The sequence below is a fragment of the Gorilla gorilla genome, chromosome 22, assembly GCF_029281585.2.
Source record: "Gorilla gorilla gorilla isolate KB3781 chromosome 22, NHGRI_mGorGor1-v2.1_pri, whole genome shotgun sequence".
Classification (NCBI taxonomy): domain Eukaryota; kingdom Metazoa; phylum Chordata; class Mammalia; order Primates; family Hominidae; genus Gorilla; species Gorilla gorilla.
The window spans coordinates 41,396,562-41,412,268 of NC_073246.2; the positions used below are offsets into that span (position 1 = coordinate 41,396,562).

General features: G+C 42.0%; 1 protein-coding gene across 4 annotated transcripts in view; it reads left to right on the plus strand.

Moving 5' to 3' along the window:
• Positions 1–11,125, plus strand: part of SH3BGR (SH3 domain binding glutamate rich protein) — a 69,204-nt gene extending 58,079 nt beyond the window's left edge. For all 4 annotated transcript variants that reach the window (XM_055374055.1, XM_031005144.2, XM_055374054.1 and 1 more), the window contains 3 exons: positions 4,844–4,873; positions 7,310–7,442; positions 10,710–11,125. In XM_055374055.1, the coding sequence (XP_055230030.1) occupies positions 4,844–4,873; positions 7,310–7,408 (129 nt within the window). In that variant the 3' untranslated portion in view covers positions 7,409–7,442; positions 10,710–11,125. The remainder of the gene's footprint in view (positions 1–4,843; positions 4,874–7,309; positions 7,443–10,709) is intronic.
• Positions 11,126–15,707: the final 4,582 nt, after the last annotated feature.

Consider the following 15,707-nt stretch of genomic DNA (forward strand, 5'->3'; position numbering starts at 1 on the left):
CCCAGTCATCCTGTCTGAAAGTCATGAGGCCCTTGCTTGACAGATAACATGATTATGGTCTGTAACCACCCCTCTCTGGCTTCCTCCAATAGCAGTCTTGAGAAAAGTTTCAAGGGGCAAACATTGATGTAGGTTTGTGGGAGGAGTCACGGGTCTCAGCCTGGGTCCCTGGAGTGCCTGCAGCTTGAGAGGACTCTGCCTCTGTCCTCTCATCTCTAGCCGCTCTGAGGCTGGCTGCCCTTGCAGGTCACGCTGGGCTAGTCCTTCACTGTCTCCCACGCCTGCCACCTGTTCCCAGTGAATGCTGCCTGGCACTCACCACCACGGACACCTGTCCTTAGTTCTGGCCACGCACCACCTCTGCAGTCTGCTTTTCTGGCCAAGTTTCCAACAAAAATAGCTGCTGTGGAAGGTTCTAAGACTTCCCACTTCTGAGGTTTCTCTCTTCTGGCTTTCTCTGAAAAACAAGGTGAAATTACTTTAAGGTGTATGCTTCCTCAAATGGTGATTATGTGAGATCTTGGCTTAATTGACCGGATGATTATAATTATCTTAAAAAAATGCTTTTGTGCCTATAATTACTTGCCAGCCGTGAAAGTCAATTCAAGCATTTTACATAGATAACTTTTAAGGATCTGCCTAATTCCAGTATTTTATAATTCTATGAACCAAGGTTGGAAGCTTAATTATTATTATTTTTATTTATTTATTTTTAGAGACAGAGTCTCATTCTGTCACCCAGGCTGGAGTGCATTGGTATAATCATAGTGGGCTCGAGTGATTCTTCCACGTCAGCCTCCCGAGTAGCTGGGACTATAGGCACAGGCCACCACACCCAGCTAATTTTTACATTTTTTTGTAGAGATGGGGTCTTGCTCTGTTGACCAGGCTGGTCTCAAACTCCTGGCCTCAAGTGATCCTCCCTCCTCAGCCTCCTAAAGTGTTGGGTTTACAGGCATGTGCCACCACACCCAGCCATTATTTTTAAAACTAATATATTCCACCTCATTCTATGGGGGATTTGAAGCTGAGCTGGAGTAGCATTACATAAATGCAGTCATTCAACATTTTATGGGCAGATTGAGTGCTGCCACTTGCCAGGCAGGATTCCAGGGACTGTGGAGGGAGCAATGAAAATGACAGAGTCACTGCCCCCACAGAGCTTATGTTCTGGGGAAGCTTGTGATGGTAATATCCAAAGTTCTTCCAAGCTTACTTATCCTTTTGAGGCTAAGTATTTTTATGCATTCTCTGAGCAATCACTTTACCTGCTAAACATATCTTTTAAGAAATTAAGGTCAATTCAGATATTGATAAAGAGTGCTAGGAGCCAGATGCGGTGTCTCACACCTGTATTCCCAGCACTTTGGGAGGCCGAAGCGGGCAAATCACCTGAAGGTCAGGAGTTTGAAACCAGCGTGGCCAACATGGTGAAACCCCATCTCTACTAAAAATACAAAAAATTAGCCGGGTGTGGTAGCGGGTGCCTGTAATCCCAGCTCCTTGGGAGCCTGAGGCAGGAGAATAGCTTGAACCCAGGAGGCAGAGGTTGCAGTGAGCTGAGATTGCGCCATTGCACTCCAGTCTGGGCAACGAGAGCAAAACTTCGTCTCAAAAAAAAGAGTGCTAGGTTCCTCCATAGTTGTTGCTAGCTAACTATAAAAGTTGAGACTTACATTCCTATAAGACTTCCTACTGTCCCCCAGGCTAGCTCTACGGTTGACCTTATCTGGTTAATTCATTTGTTTCAGCTGAATATAACTAATAAAAATAATTGGATTCAGAAGAATGTAAAACTCTACATAATCAATAATTCTATGGTACATATAATGAATTTTATTCTGATCCTATGTGAAGAAGAAGAAAATCAAAGTTCTTTGAGATCCAAAGAGTTACTAACAGATTTCATGTGTTCTTCTATCCAATCACTAACACATATTTATTGAGCTTGCCTGTTGGTTCCAGAAAGTGGCCTGGAGGGGCCAGACAGTTCCCAGAGATCCAAAAATGAATAAGACACAGGTTATGCCCCCAAACACACAGACTAGTGAGGGAGACAGATAAGTAAATGATGATTATGGGAGCAAGTGAGAAGGTCCTTAACTCAGCCTTGTGGGTTAGGAAAGTCTCCTTGGAAATGTTTTGAGCATATCCTGGAAGGTGTGGCCAATGTGAGAAAATTGCATGTGACTCAGAATGGCTGAAGTAGAGTGGTGAGGGATGAGGCCAGAGGGGTACACAGAGCCAGACAGCCTTTTCACTGTTCTAAGGAGGTGTATCAGTCTGTTCTCACGCTGCTAATAAAGAAATACCCGAGACTGGGTAATTTATAAAGGAAAGAGGTTTAATGGACTCACCGTTCCACATGGCGGGGGAGACCTCACAATCATGGCAGAAGGCGAAGGAGGAGCAAAGCCATGTCTTACATGGTGGCAAACAAGAGGGCTTGTGCAGGGGAACTCCCATTTACAAAACCATGAGATCTTGTGAGACTTACTACCACAAGAACAGTATGGGGGAACCCGCCCCCCTGATTCAGTTACCTCCACCTGGCCCCACCCTTGACACGTGGTGATGATTGCAAGTCAAGGTGAGATTTGGGTGGGGACACAGCCAAACCATATCAGGAGGATGGAGTATCTTGAGGAGATGGAAGTTTCTAAAGATGAGGGTAGTACAGTAAGGTTGGGTGCTTTTTGGAACGATCTCTCTGGCTGCAGTCTGGAGTACAGATTGGAGATGAGAAAGAAAAGAGGAGGTGGTAATCACTCTTTAGGAGCTTCCTTCAGCAACCCGGTGAGCAAAGATGGTGGTCATGGCAGAGGAGGGGCGAGACATGGGCAGGATTAGGCAGGATTAAAGAGGCACGATCAACACGTCGCTGTGAAAGCAACCCCTGGATTTTGCAACAAGTGCCAGACTCTTCTCCTGCACATTATTTGAGCACCAAAACTTGGGGTGTCACCAGTGGCATTTAACGTAAAGGTTAGTTTGAAGATTCGCAGTGCTGAAAAAGTCCTCTTGGCCTGATTCAGACCTGGCTGGCACTGTCAGGCTTTCAAGTTCAGTGCCCGTCTCAGAAATAGGAAGGTATTGTTCTGGAAATGGCTAAAAACATGAGGTTGGGCCAGGAGATGTGGGAGTGTGTTGGATGCTGTATAACTTGCCTTCTGTGATATTTATTTATTTATTTATTTTAGATGGAGTTTTGCTCTTGTTGCTCAGGCTGGAGTGCAGTGGTGCAATCTTGACTCACCGCAACCTCCGCCTCCTGGGTTCAAGCGATTCTCCTGCCTCAGCCTCCCGAGTAGCTGGGATTACAGGCATGCGCCACCATGTCCAGCTAATTTTATATTTTTAATAGAGACGGGGTTTCTCCATGTTGGTCAGGCTGGTCTCAAACTCCTGATCTCAGGTGGTCTGCCCGCCTTGGCCTCCCAAAGTGCTGGGATTACAGGCATGAGCCACTGTGCCCGGCCTACCTTCTGTGATTTTTAAAATTTTATTTTATAGACAAGGTCTTATTTTGTCACCCAGGCTGGAGTGCAGTGGCACGATCATAGCTCACAGCAGCCTCAAACTTCTGGGCTCAAGTGATCCTCCCGCCTCTGCCTCTGGATGCCTGGCTAATTTTTAACATGTTTCATAGAGATGGGGGCGTCTTGCTATGTTGCCCAGGCTGGTCTTGAACTCCAGGCCTCAAGTGATCCTTCCATCTCAGCCTTCCAAAGAGCTGGGATTACAGGCATGAGCTGTTGTACTCTGCCACCTTCTGTGATTTTGATTTTTCCATTATTAATCTTGAGAGGCTGCCTGGTAGTGTAACAAGGACACTTAATTAGGAATCAGTAGACTTGCAGTGAGTCCTGATTGTGTTGACTCCTTGTCCTGTGACCTTTGACTTTGGCAAATGACTTCCCTCTGTGGCCTCAGTGTCCTCATCTGTATAAACACGGTGCTGGGTAGAGAATGTATATGACTGCAAGATCACTTTCAGTGCCCCCTGTCCATGATTCCCTGAGCTCACTGCCTGAATTGTAAGGCATTAGGAATTTTTAGGGACTGCTCTTGAGAACCACATCTCTCTCTTTAATTAAAGCAATTGTGGCACTCTGGCTTCAGGGAGGTTTATCGGACCATTCTGGGAAGGGATGGAAAAGCTTTTGTTTTCTTCTTAGAGCGTTTTTAGGAGCTGTAACCTGGTTATTTTGCTTTGATCTGGGGGAAATAGAAATTCCAGTGGGCTGGTGGCTTGCACAGTAGAGACCTATTTGAACCTTGGGTGACCCCACCCACTCTTACCTTGCAAGTTTCTTTCTTTACCCAGAAATCAGTATTTAAAATACTTTGTGATTCAGAGATGTTATCATTTTGTTCTCATAGAGGAAAAGTTTTTGACCTACTTTTATTAATTTGTTCAAACCTGAAGTAAAGACATAGTTATAAGGGCATAAAGTCAGAAAAGACATTTTTGTTCAAATTTTTACATTGCTTGCATATGGTCTGAATTTCGCTAGATAGCACTATCAATCTTTGGTATGCGTTAGAAATAGAATTGAATGTATTACTAAGCAGTATTAATAATTACATTTTCTCAGGAGTTCAAGTGATGGGAAATGGTCTTTAATCTCACAGTTATTTTAAGAGCTTGAAATATAATGTATGAAAGAAGTAGGGATCACCCAGCTATCATATCTTTGCTATTTACTTATTTTATGGATAAACTAATGTGTTGTTCATTTTGATTAGCTTGTATTTTATTATAGTTTGCTTGATTTTCAGATTTGACTTTAAACTTACTTGAATTATGTTTTTTTCTTTAATTTTGATTTATGGATGTAAGGAAGAAGAAGGAGAGACAGCCACAGAAGAGGTACGGGCGACCATCTTCAACAGCTGTGCTTAATTAATCTGCTTAATAAAAACATCTTTTAGGTGGGAGGATTGCAGCTTGAGGCACGTTCTTAATAACATAAGAGAGCGATGCAACTCACACACCCAGAAAATCCTCCTTTAACCTGCTGAGAAGGAAAGTAAGTTGGAGATAAGTTTGTCCGAGGGAGGTGGAGAGAGAAACGGGGCTTGGCTGTGGACTCTGTTCGGAGCCCCCTCAGGTGAAGGTGTCTTCCGTGGTTTCTCACTGACGCCAGGCCAGGCCAGGCCAGGGCACTGGCTGGAGATGCCTGCTCCTCGTCCTTTTCCACCCTGTTGAATGCACTGGGTTTAGGAATCCTGCATGGTGGTTAGTGGTGTTTTCATTGAGGGAGGGATTCCACCTATGTTTATGTTTTTGAACATCTTTGAATTAATCACTTTTATTGTTTTTTTTTTTTTTTTGAGACAGGGTCTCACTCTCTTGCCCAGGCTGGAGTGCAGTGGTGTGATCTCAGCTCACTGCAACCTCCGCTTCCTGGGTTCAAGCGATTCTCCTGCCTCAGCCTTCTGAGTAGCTGGAATTACAGGCACGTGTCACCACACCTGGCTAATTTTTGTATTTTTAGTAGAGATGGGATTTCACCATGTTGGCCAGGCTGGTCTCGAACTCCTGACCCCAAGTGATCCACCCACCTCGGCCTCCCAAAGTGCTGGGATTACAGGTGTGAGCCACTGCACTGGGCCTGGATTAATCACTTTAAAATGCTAGAGAACTAACTTAAAATTATGGACACAAGGGTAGGGAGAATAATTTACTAAGTTACGTGTATTGTCTAGATGTTTCAGCACAAGGTCATCAACATTAAAAAGGCTCGCAAATGTCAAAAGAAATCCCCCCAAAGAAACTTTTGTTAACTTTTGAAATGACAAAATTCATGATCTTTATAGAAAATTTAAAAAATACAGATAGAAGAGGAAAATGAACATAGCTTTTAACCCTCATTACCCAGAGATAACCACTGTAGCTACACACACACACACACACACACACACACACCCCATCAGTTTTTGGTGAATACTCTTGTAGTCTCCTTTTTTTTCATGGAATGTGTCTATATTTGGGGAGGTAGTAAGTATAGATCTGCTTCATCATTTTAAATGTTAATATATCAAACCAACCCCTCTTCTTAGACCTATAGATTATTTCTAGTATATTCTACACCATGATTTCTCAATATTTACATCTTTCCAATAATTATTTCTTTTGTTTCTCTCTTGCTAGGCCAGCTTCAAAATAGAATTTTAAAAATAAGATAAAAACATATTGTTAATTTGGAAGAAATTCCAGATTATATATATAGGTTGCTGATAACTTTTGCTTCAAGAAATTAGCTTGTTACAAGAAAATGTAACCAACTTGTGCATTTAACAGCTCATCCTGACAAAATTCAATTTGCTGATTCTTTTTGTATTTGATTCTTCTAACTATATATATATAATATATATATATTATATATATAATATATATAATATATATATAATATATATAATATATATAATATATATATGATATATATAATATATATATAATATATATATCATATATATATTATATATAATATATATATCATATATATATTATATATAATATATATATCATATATATATTATATATATTATATATATATAATATATATATACTTTCTGAATTTGTAAAGGTTATTTGCTGAGAATGGTTTGTTAATATGAGTGGAGACTGTACACTTAGGTGGGATTATAAAACCTGTTAGAATTAACATATCATTCTAAAGCACCATTCTAAACTGAGGACTCTGTGTTTAGAAGGATGATTTTTTTTATGTGTGTGTATGTATGTGTGGTATGTGTGGTGTGTTGTATGTGTGGTGTATGTGTATTTGTGTGTGGTGTATATGGTGTGTGGTGTGTTTGGTGTGTGTGTGTGTGATGTGTGTGGTATGGTGTGTATGTTATGGTGTGGAGGGTATGTATGTGTATGTGTGATGTGTATGTGTATATTGTGTGTGTATTTGTGGTATATGTGATGTGGTGTGTGGGGTGTGTGGTCTGGTGTGTGTGTGTGCTATGTGGTGTTTGGTATTTGTGTGTGGTGTGTATGTGGTGTGTGTGCATGGATGTGTGTCTGGGTGGTGTGTGGGGGGGTGTGTGTGCTGTGTGTCGTGTGTGTTTCCGTGGCGTGTGTGTGTTTGGGCGGTATGTGTGTGGGGTGTGTGTGTGGCATGTGTTTGTGTGGCATGTGTGGTGTGTGTATTTGTGTGTTGTGTGTGTTTGTTTGTGTGTTGTGTGGTGGGGTGTGGGAGGCTTTGACCTCTAGTCCAGCATTTTACAGTCTTTTTCTCACTGTATCCTTGGCCCTTATGCTTCTTAATACTAATATAAGTTTTGTTAAAATAAGACGGAAGAAATAGCCATGGAGGGTGTGGAAGGGGAAGCCGAGGAGGAGGAGGAAACTGCAGAAGGAGAAGAAGAGCCTGGAGAAGACGAAGATTCCTAGGTCTTTTCACGCTTCATTTCTTCCACTTCTCCAGGTAGCTACAGGATTCTGGGGTGGAAAAGCTGCTAGTTACCGTACTGTATGCTATCTGCAGCACATTTTGCTTAGTAACAGGAGAAAGGGAATTCCAATTCAGGGCTGTCTGTCTCCTTCCAAAGCCCTGGTCTGCACACCTTTCTGGCGGGGTCAAGCTCCTTTCTAGAGCCGCGGGGCTGCTGACCTTTCTTAGGTCTGTTTGTTGCACACTAGGGCACAGAAGGCTATGGTTGATGGGATTTCTAGGAAAAAGTGCACCTTTGATGCAGGGAAGAGTTTTGTTTTGCATTTACTTCCTCCTCTTCCTCTATATAAACTTTGTTTGAGAGAAGATACAGCAAGTGTCCTTTTACCAGCATTCTGTAACCTCAACTCCTCCACCAACCACATGTACAACTTTAGGGGGGTGACTACTGATGTTCAGAATGATGGCAATAAATTATAACCTTAAAAATCACAAAGCTGGTGTTGAGTCATGAAAGAAAATTATTGCTGCCACGGGTTTAGTCGTCAGTGCTTGATACTCCATTTCCGTTTCTATTAACCAGAACGGTCCTCTGGAAACACCGGGGAACGTGGTGAAGTCCCTTTAGGTATCTTTGACAAGTAAGCTCTTGCTGCCTTCTGGTTTTAAACTTCCCTTGATGATGGAAAATAATTATGTAATTCTTACTAGTTTGATAAGTGCCACATATTAGTGAACATTTATTAAGTGTTAATAAGACAATAGAATCTGATAATGGATCTTGAGGACATGGGCAAATGCTTAAATATTGTGAGCCATACAGATAGGACAGCATGTGTGAAAACCCCTAAAGACATGAAGTGCATTAGCCGGGCGGGGTGGCTCATGCCTGCGGTCCCAGCTACTCGGGAGGCTGAAGCCTGAAAATCACTTGAACCCAGGAGGCGGAGGTTGCAGTGAGCCAAGATTGCACCACTGCACTCCAGCCTGGGTGACAGAGCAAGACTCTGTCTCCAAAACAAAAACAAAAACAAAACAAAACAAAACAAAACAAAACAGAAGACATTAAGTGCTATAAAAATATCTGGTTTTTCCTGATATTTGGCAAATACCTAGGTACATGTTGTATTATTATTAATATGATTGGCTTTGCAACTGAATTTGAGGCCGTAGTTTATTCTCTAGGGCAACATTGCTCATGGTTTTGCTCTGGAGCTATAAGCGTTTTTTAAAAAATTTAAAAAAGTTTAGTCTTTTTATCTCCCATATGATGCCTCCACTGAAAATTAAGACGGCTTTTTGGGCTGTTACTCTCAGGAGATAATGATAGAATATGCACTCATTATTCTCTAAAGAGAGACACTTATCAAACCAGTAAGAATTACATAATTATTTTCCATCGTCAATAGAAGTTTAAAATTACAAGGCAGCAAAAGCTGACTTGTCAAAGATACCTAAAGTGACTTCACCATGTTCCCCAGGCAGGTCTCCAGTTAAGAATTGGTGCATGTACAAAGAAGGGTGGATAGAAGGGTTTATTTGGAGAAGGAAGAAGAAATCTTTGGTGCTCTTTAAAAATTGGCTGACAAATAGCAATGCTCTTTGCACCAAAGTCCAATTTGAATAGTAGGGATGTCCCTTCTTAATAGACTTACAAAAAAAAGCTGATATAAAAAGCACCTAATCTATTTTTAGAGCATCTTGGAGCTAGTGAGGGTGGCCATCACACTTTGTTATTGGACCATAAAGGTTTTGTCATTCATTTGCTTGAATGAGAAAGTGATTCTAGCCCACGATTTGATGTCTCTCTGGGGTGTTTCTTTCATGTTCTGGACCCACAGACTTCTACTTTAAAGCCCTCTGCTTGCCACTTGGTTACAATTCCATTTCTAAGGAGTGGGTTGGGACTCATTTTTGAAAAAAAGGAAACTGGCAAGCTTAAGATATTCTACCTGAAGAATGGTAGAAAATGAAAATATGATTGTATTTATCCTCATACCAGAAACAAAACAAAGCAAAACCCACAGTAACAGACTCATTGGTCCTGTTTAAATCCATGTCTGTTCACTCAGCTTGGAAAGTTCTTTAAAAATTGTGCAGTTTTAATGTGATAATTATAAAGAAATATTGGATGTGAAATGGCACAGCCGAGAGAGAATCTTTAATGTAGACAGATGGCTTCTTTATAGGCCATTTCCAAAAAAGAAAGAAAAAAAGGCAAGTTACAGTTGCGGCTAGCACATTCTGCCTGTTTCTCTGATGGGTTCTAGTTTGGAATCCAGTCCCTAATAGTCTGTTGTGAGGTCCAAATGTCTGACAGTGAAGGAGTAAACCAGGCAGCACCCTAAATCCCAGCCACTGACTCCCGAAGAGAGTCAATAACCTTTAAAATGCGGCATGATGATGCAGTCAGGTATTCTGCAAACTGTTTGGCTTGCAAAAACAAACCCATCTCATAACTCATAGATTATCCATGCATTTTATTTGAAAAGACGATTTTAGACAGAACAAGGCAATGAATGGAACTATGAAAGAATTCTCATTTCCCATAGTTGAAGTTGGAGTCAGAATCTATTATTATTATTATTATTATTTTTGAGACAGGGTCTCACTCTGTCACCCAGGCTGGAGTGCAGTGGTGAGGTCATGGCTCACTTTGACCTCCCTGGTCTCAGGTGATCCTCCCATCTCAGCTTCTTGAGTCGCTGGGATTACAGGCACGCACCACTATGCCTGGCTAATTTTCGTATTTTTTGTAGAGATGGGGTTTCACCACGTTGCCTAGGCTGGTCTTGAACTCTTAGGCTCAAGTGCTCTGCCCACCTTGGCCTCCCAAAGTGTTGGAATTACAGGCGTGAACCACCACGTCTGACCTAGAATCTAAATTGATGTTTGAGTCCCAGGGCAAATAATGTCCAATATGAGACTGGATTCTACCTCCCCAAAGCTTGCCACTTAATACCTTCTTCTGGTGTAGCCATGAACCATTTAGAGCTCCGCCTCTGGGACCAAGCTGTCAATTCAGCCTATTTTCCATGAAAACACAGTGGGAAATTATAATTGGAGATGTTGTCTTCCTTATGGTGTTTGATATGTGTTTATGCAGAGAAAGGATATAAATCTAGCTTAGTTTTCCATGAGACAAATTCCCTTTCCTTTCAGTGGGGAGCAAATGATGACTAGTGGTTTATAGAATAAAAGGCAACACTTTCCTTTATTGTATGTTAAGTGATGAAGATTGTGGTAAACATTCTATGTCTTTCTCTACAGTCTTTCCCTAATATTTGCCTTTTCTTTTAGAAAATGGAAGCTATGAAGCAACATTTCAAATGTCTCTCCACAAACCAAACTCAACAGAATACTTTGGCTTGAAGCCGGCACACCCAGGGTTACTGAGGACTTAGGCTGCCTGACCTGGTTAGATGTACATGGAGGTATCTCCCGAATCATACAAAATTAAATGTGAAGACAGTTTATGCATACCTTCATGTGCCTGACAGTCTTGGCTTTTGAAGATTTTTTTTTCTTTTTTGCTCTGCATAGCTAGACCATCTTATTAATAATACTCTGAAAAAAATGATTTCAAGGCATGGAAGTTCTCTGTGATACAATAGTATTTCTTCAAATGCACCTTATGCTACTTATCTCCAAAACAGGTTTTAAAATGAAGTGCTTTCCAGAGAACCATCATATAAATAAAGATTAATAGAAAAATATCTTGTCCCAAGGAGCATCATTTCATTATTTATAGTCTCTGCTTGCATATGCCTGAACTCCGTCTGTCTGTTGCCAAGTCTAAATCTTCAGCAGCACTTTTCTGTCTGCGTTGGGATCGATGTCTTTTATTGCACTGATTATTTGGTCCATGTTTTCAATTGCATTGATTGTCTCATTACGTCGTATTTTATTTTATTACACACACGTTGTGCGTATCATCTTTGAAGCCTTATCTAACTGTAACTTTATCCACTTGTGTGGGGATGACGGTAAGGAGGGATGATGTTAAGGACAGAAATTTGCAGCCCAGTGCCCTTCACACGTTTCTGAGCTGAAGGGAGTGGCTGCTTCTGTTTCTCCTGCTGTTGATTGATTTGTAGCCATGGCTGTGGAGACGGGTCCTGTAATTTTTCTTCCTGATGGCCAGGAGTGTGTGTTCACCTACAGCTGATCCAGCTCCAATGACTTGTACACCAGGTAAGTTTGATAGCATTTCTCTGCTCACCTGCCTGCCTCAGTTTACTGTAGATATTTTTTCTTCCTTGTGAGATTTTGATATTACCCCTGCTACCTCCCTGCCTATGTGTGATTCCTTGTGTTTTTGCAGCAAATGTTGCTCCTGTATTGTCAGAGGGGCTCATCTCCTTGCTGTGCTCTTTTCCTATTTCATGTTAATTATGGCAGTTCAACTTGGAGTGGCATAAACTTTCCCCTCTGGAGTCTGCCTCCTAATTTTGCAGCAGAGTCTGTTGGTGTTATTTCAGAGTGTATTCTGCAGTTGCAGAAGTCTCGTGGCTGTCATGAACTCTGGGAAACGGCTCTTTTCTTGTTACCCTAGTAACAAAAAAAGGCATTTTGAATAGAATTAGGTTATTTTGTTTCCAATCATTGAAGTAGTCTGTGTTAAAAACATTTCTCCCTTTGCTTAAGGTAAAAGTAAAAGACCACAGTAAAATGGAAATTCATATAATTGAAAATTAATTTCTACTTTTAATTTCATTGCACTAAATTATGTCCTATCTAAAAAGCTTGCATAATTTTTACAACAACCCCCTACACAAATAGGCCTTAACTTTCTTCTTCTTGCTCAGGGCTGACTTTTCTCTCTTTCATGGCAGAGTAGGATGGAGATAGATTTAGTTAGGTGCCAATTTTCCTCCTATTTCTCTCTCTTTTTTTTTTTTTTGAAACAGAGTCTTGCTCTATCGCCCAGGCTGGAGTTCAGTGGCAGGATCTCGGCTCACTGCAACCTCCGCCTCCCAGGTTCAAGCAATTCTCCTGCCTTAGCCTCCTGAGTAGCTGTGATTACAGGCACGTGCCACTACGCCCAGCTACTTTTTGTATTTTTAGTAGAGACAGGGTTTCACCATATTGGCCAGGCTGGTCTGGAACTCCTGTCCTCAAGAGATCTGCCCACCTTGCTATTTCTCATATTTTAAAAATGGAAATAAATGTCTATGCTGACAATAAGCAAAGATAAAAACCCAGACCACTTATTTAAATTGAATTAATTTTTTCTTATATTGTTTTCCTGTAGTCAGAAACATTAACATCTTAGAAGGGTATTTGTATTTGCTCCCGTTTCATTTTCTTTAAAGTATCACTGAAATGCAAAAATCACTTAGATCAATAGTACCCTATGGATGGTATCAGTTTTCTTCTAGTTTTGGCTTCAGCTGTCCCTTCAGCCTTCCATGGTTAGCAATCCAGTGGCACAGTGAGGAGAATCCCAGATATGGACTGTATGGTATCAAAATACGATTAAAAAATCTGAATGCTTTTCAATATAGGAAGCTTCTAGAAACTAAGCAGCGTTGTGAATCTGTAAAAAAGAATAACTCACAAGGAAACCCCAAGTGAATAAGGAAAATCATTTTGGAAAAAAACCAAAAGAGACCAGAGAAATGGAATAATTGCATGATGATCTGAAGTGAATCGAAGTTCAAAGAGCTTGGTTTAATAGTATAAAGGAGGCCTGAACAGCAAAGGAACTGTTTCTTTTCTTTCCTTTTTTTTTTTTTTAATTAGAAAAGCAACTACACAAAAATTTGAGTGTATTTTTTTTCCAGCCACTGAACAATACACTCTCCTTTCCCCACTCTCCTCTCCTGGGCTCCCTCTCGTTTCTTTGGACTGAAATCTTCCTTTGTGGTTGTCTTTGAGTTCTTAGTTTTCTCAATGAAATGTGAAAGGTATAGGAAGAGAATGAACTGTATTGCCTGCAAAGATTCTTTGGAAATATTTACAGATTTTTTTTCTTTTTTTTTTTTTTGGAGACAGTGTCTCGCTCTGTCGCCAGGGTGGAGCGCAGTGGCACTCTCACTGCAAGCTCTGTCTCCCAGGTTCAAGTGATTCTCCTGCCTCAGCTGCCGGAGTATCTGGGACTATAGGCCTGCACTACCATGCTTGGCTAATTTTTGTATTTTTAATAGAGATGGGGTTTCACCGTGTTGGACAGGCTGGCCTCGAACTCTGACCTCAGGCAATCTGCCCACTGCAGCCTCCCAAAATACTGGGATTACAGGTGTGAGCCACCGTGCCCAGCCTACAAATGTTTTCTTTCAAAACTCATTTACCCGGGCCGGGTGTGGTGACTTATGCCTGTAATCCCAGCACTTTGGAAGGCCGAGGTGGGTGGATTGCCTGAGCCCAGGAGTTCAAGACCAACCTGGGCAACATAGCAAGACCCCATCCCTACAAAAAATACAAAAATTAGCCAGGCGTGGTGGCGTGTGCCTGTAGTTCCAGCTACTCGGGAGGCCAAAGTGGGAGGATTGCTTGAGCCCAGCACTCTAGCCCAGCCCATTGATCACGCCACTGCACTCCAGCCCGAGCGACAGAGCAAGACCCTTTCTCAAAAAGAAAAAAAACAAAACAAAAAACCGCACCTCATTTAACTGTTAACACCTGTGCAAGCACGGCAAGTAGGTGTGAAGGGCCTGGTACGTTGTAATAACAGAGAATGGCCATTAGGTGGCGATAAAAGACAAGCTTCTTGCTATGGTGTCGCTGCCCCCGAGGTCCCCTGGCTGTGAACCCGAGTCAGGGTACTGCTAGTTGACATTAGAAGGTGGGAAGAGGTATTTGTCAACCAGATGGAGGAAAATAGACAAAAACCCTACTTATAATTAATTTGTGAATTAGTGTATCATTTATAAAGCTTTTATCCAAGATAACTTTATTTTGGGCCAAATGTGCATTTATTGTTCGAATGCACATCCTTGCATTATACAAAAGGACCCTAAATTCAGTCAACAACTGATTGCATATTGACAATTTTGATAAAGATACGGGGTCTTTTAGTCTCTAATGGGATTCTATCTTATCAAATAAGTAAAAACAGAACCCTGATTATTGAAGGGGTTGATTATCCTTTTCTGTCGCAAGACTTTTAGTTCGAATAGAACATATGTCCAAATATTTGGAAATATATTCACGATCCTAACAAAGGCATTCCTTTCACAGTTGTCTAGGTTACTTGGCTTTTTCACTACTTTGTTTTGGAAGGACTTTCTTGGAAGTAGAAAAACTGAGTTGGGAAATCTTTAAAATGTATCAGTGCATCTGGCTGTTTTCCAAATCAGAAGTCAGGAGATTGTTCAATGATGCGGAAATGTACTCAGGTGTGGAAGATTCCAGTTGGGGAGGGGCTCAGGTGGACAGGTGTGAGTAGCATAGAGGGGGCGTGGAGTGGGGGCTTAACCTGGGGGGCTCCTGGTTCCAGTCCAGCATTCTGTAGATTTAGCACCCGGATCTTGTCAGGGGAGGTGAGAGAAACCTCCGAGGCAGACTCCCATGAATCAAGCTCACAGTCTAGGATTACAATCAGGGTGTGGGCTTTCCTATTATTTTTATTCACTAACACTAACGGAGTGCCTGCTATGAGCCGGGCTCTGTATTAAAGGCTTCGTGTGTTGCTACAGTAACCCGATGAGGTGGATACCATCTTTATCTGGCAAGGAGGAAACTGAGGCACGGGGTTTCAATTCAGTAGTACCTCGGCAATGGCTGAACCGAAGCTGAGATATACCTGTGTCCCACTCCAAAGCCACGAACAGCCTCCCCAACAAGCCCTTTCCTCTCGGTCCTGGACCACAGTATGGTTCCTCTACGGTCCCTGGCTGGCCGTGGGCAGTGTGCGCCTTGGCCCCAGAGCGCCTCCTCCGCCTGGCTTTGGTCCTCGCATTCTGTCTTCAGACTCGATGCCGTTCGGGCCCTGGTGCAAGGTGCCTTGCCCTTCTCACTTACGATCTACCTATTTTGTTTTCTTAGTTGCACCATCAGAGGTCTATTCCATTACCTTCATCTTCCAGTTCTTTGGACCGCTAGCTGTGGCCGCCACCACCAGCGCCAGTTACAGAGGGAACTGGGTCACTGTCCACTCACAGGGTTCTAGAAATTGGTCAGTGGCCTCAGATCCGAAGTTTCAGGTTGCAGAGAGAAAATACTAAAACTGCCACCTGCCTTTTCCAGCCTGGTTGTCGTTGGATATATCTTGCCCACTGATGCTGAAGGACACACACACACCAATAACGCATTTGGTTCTGAGCTATCAACTGCCACGCAGTGATGTGCCAGAGT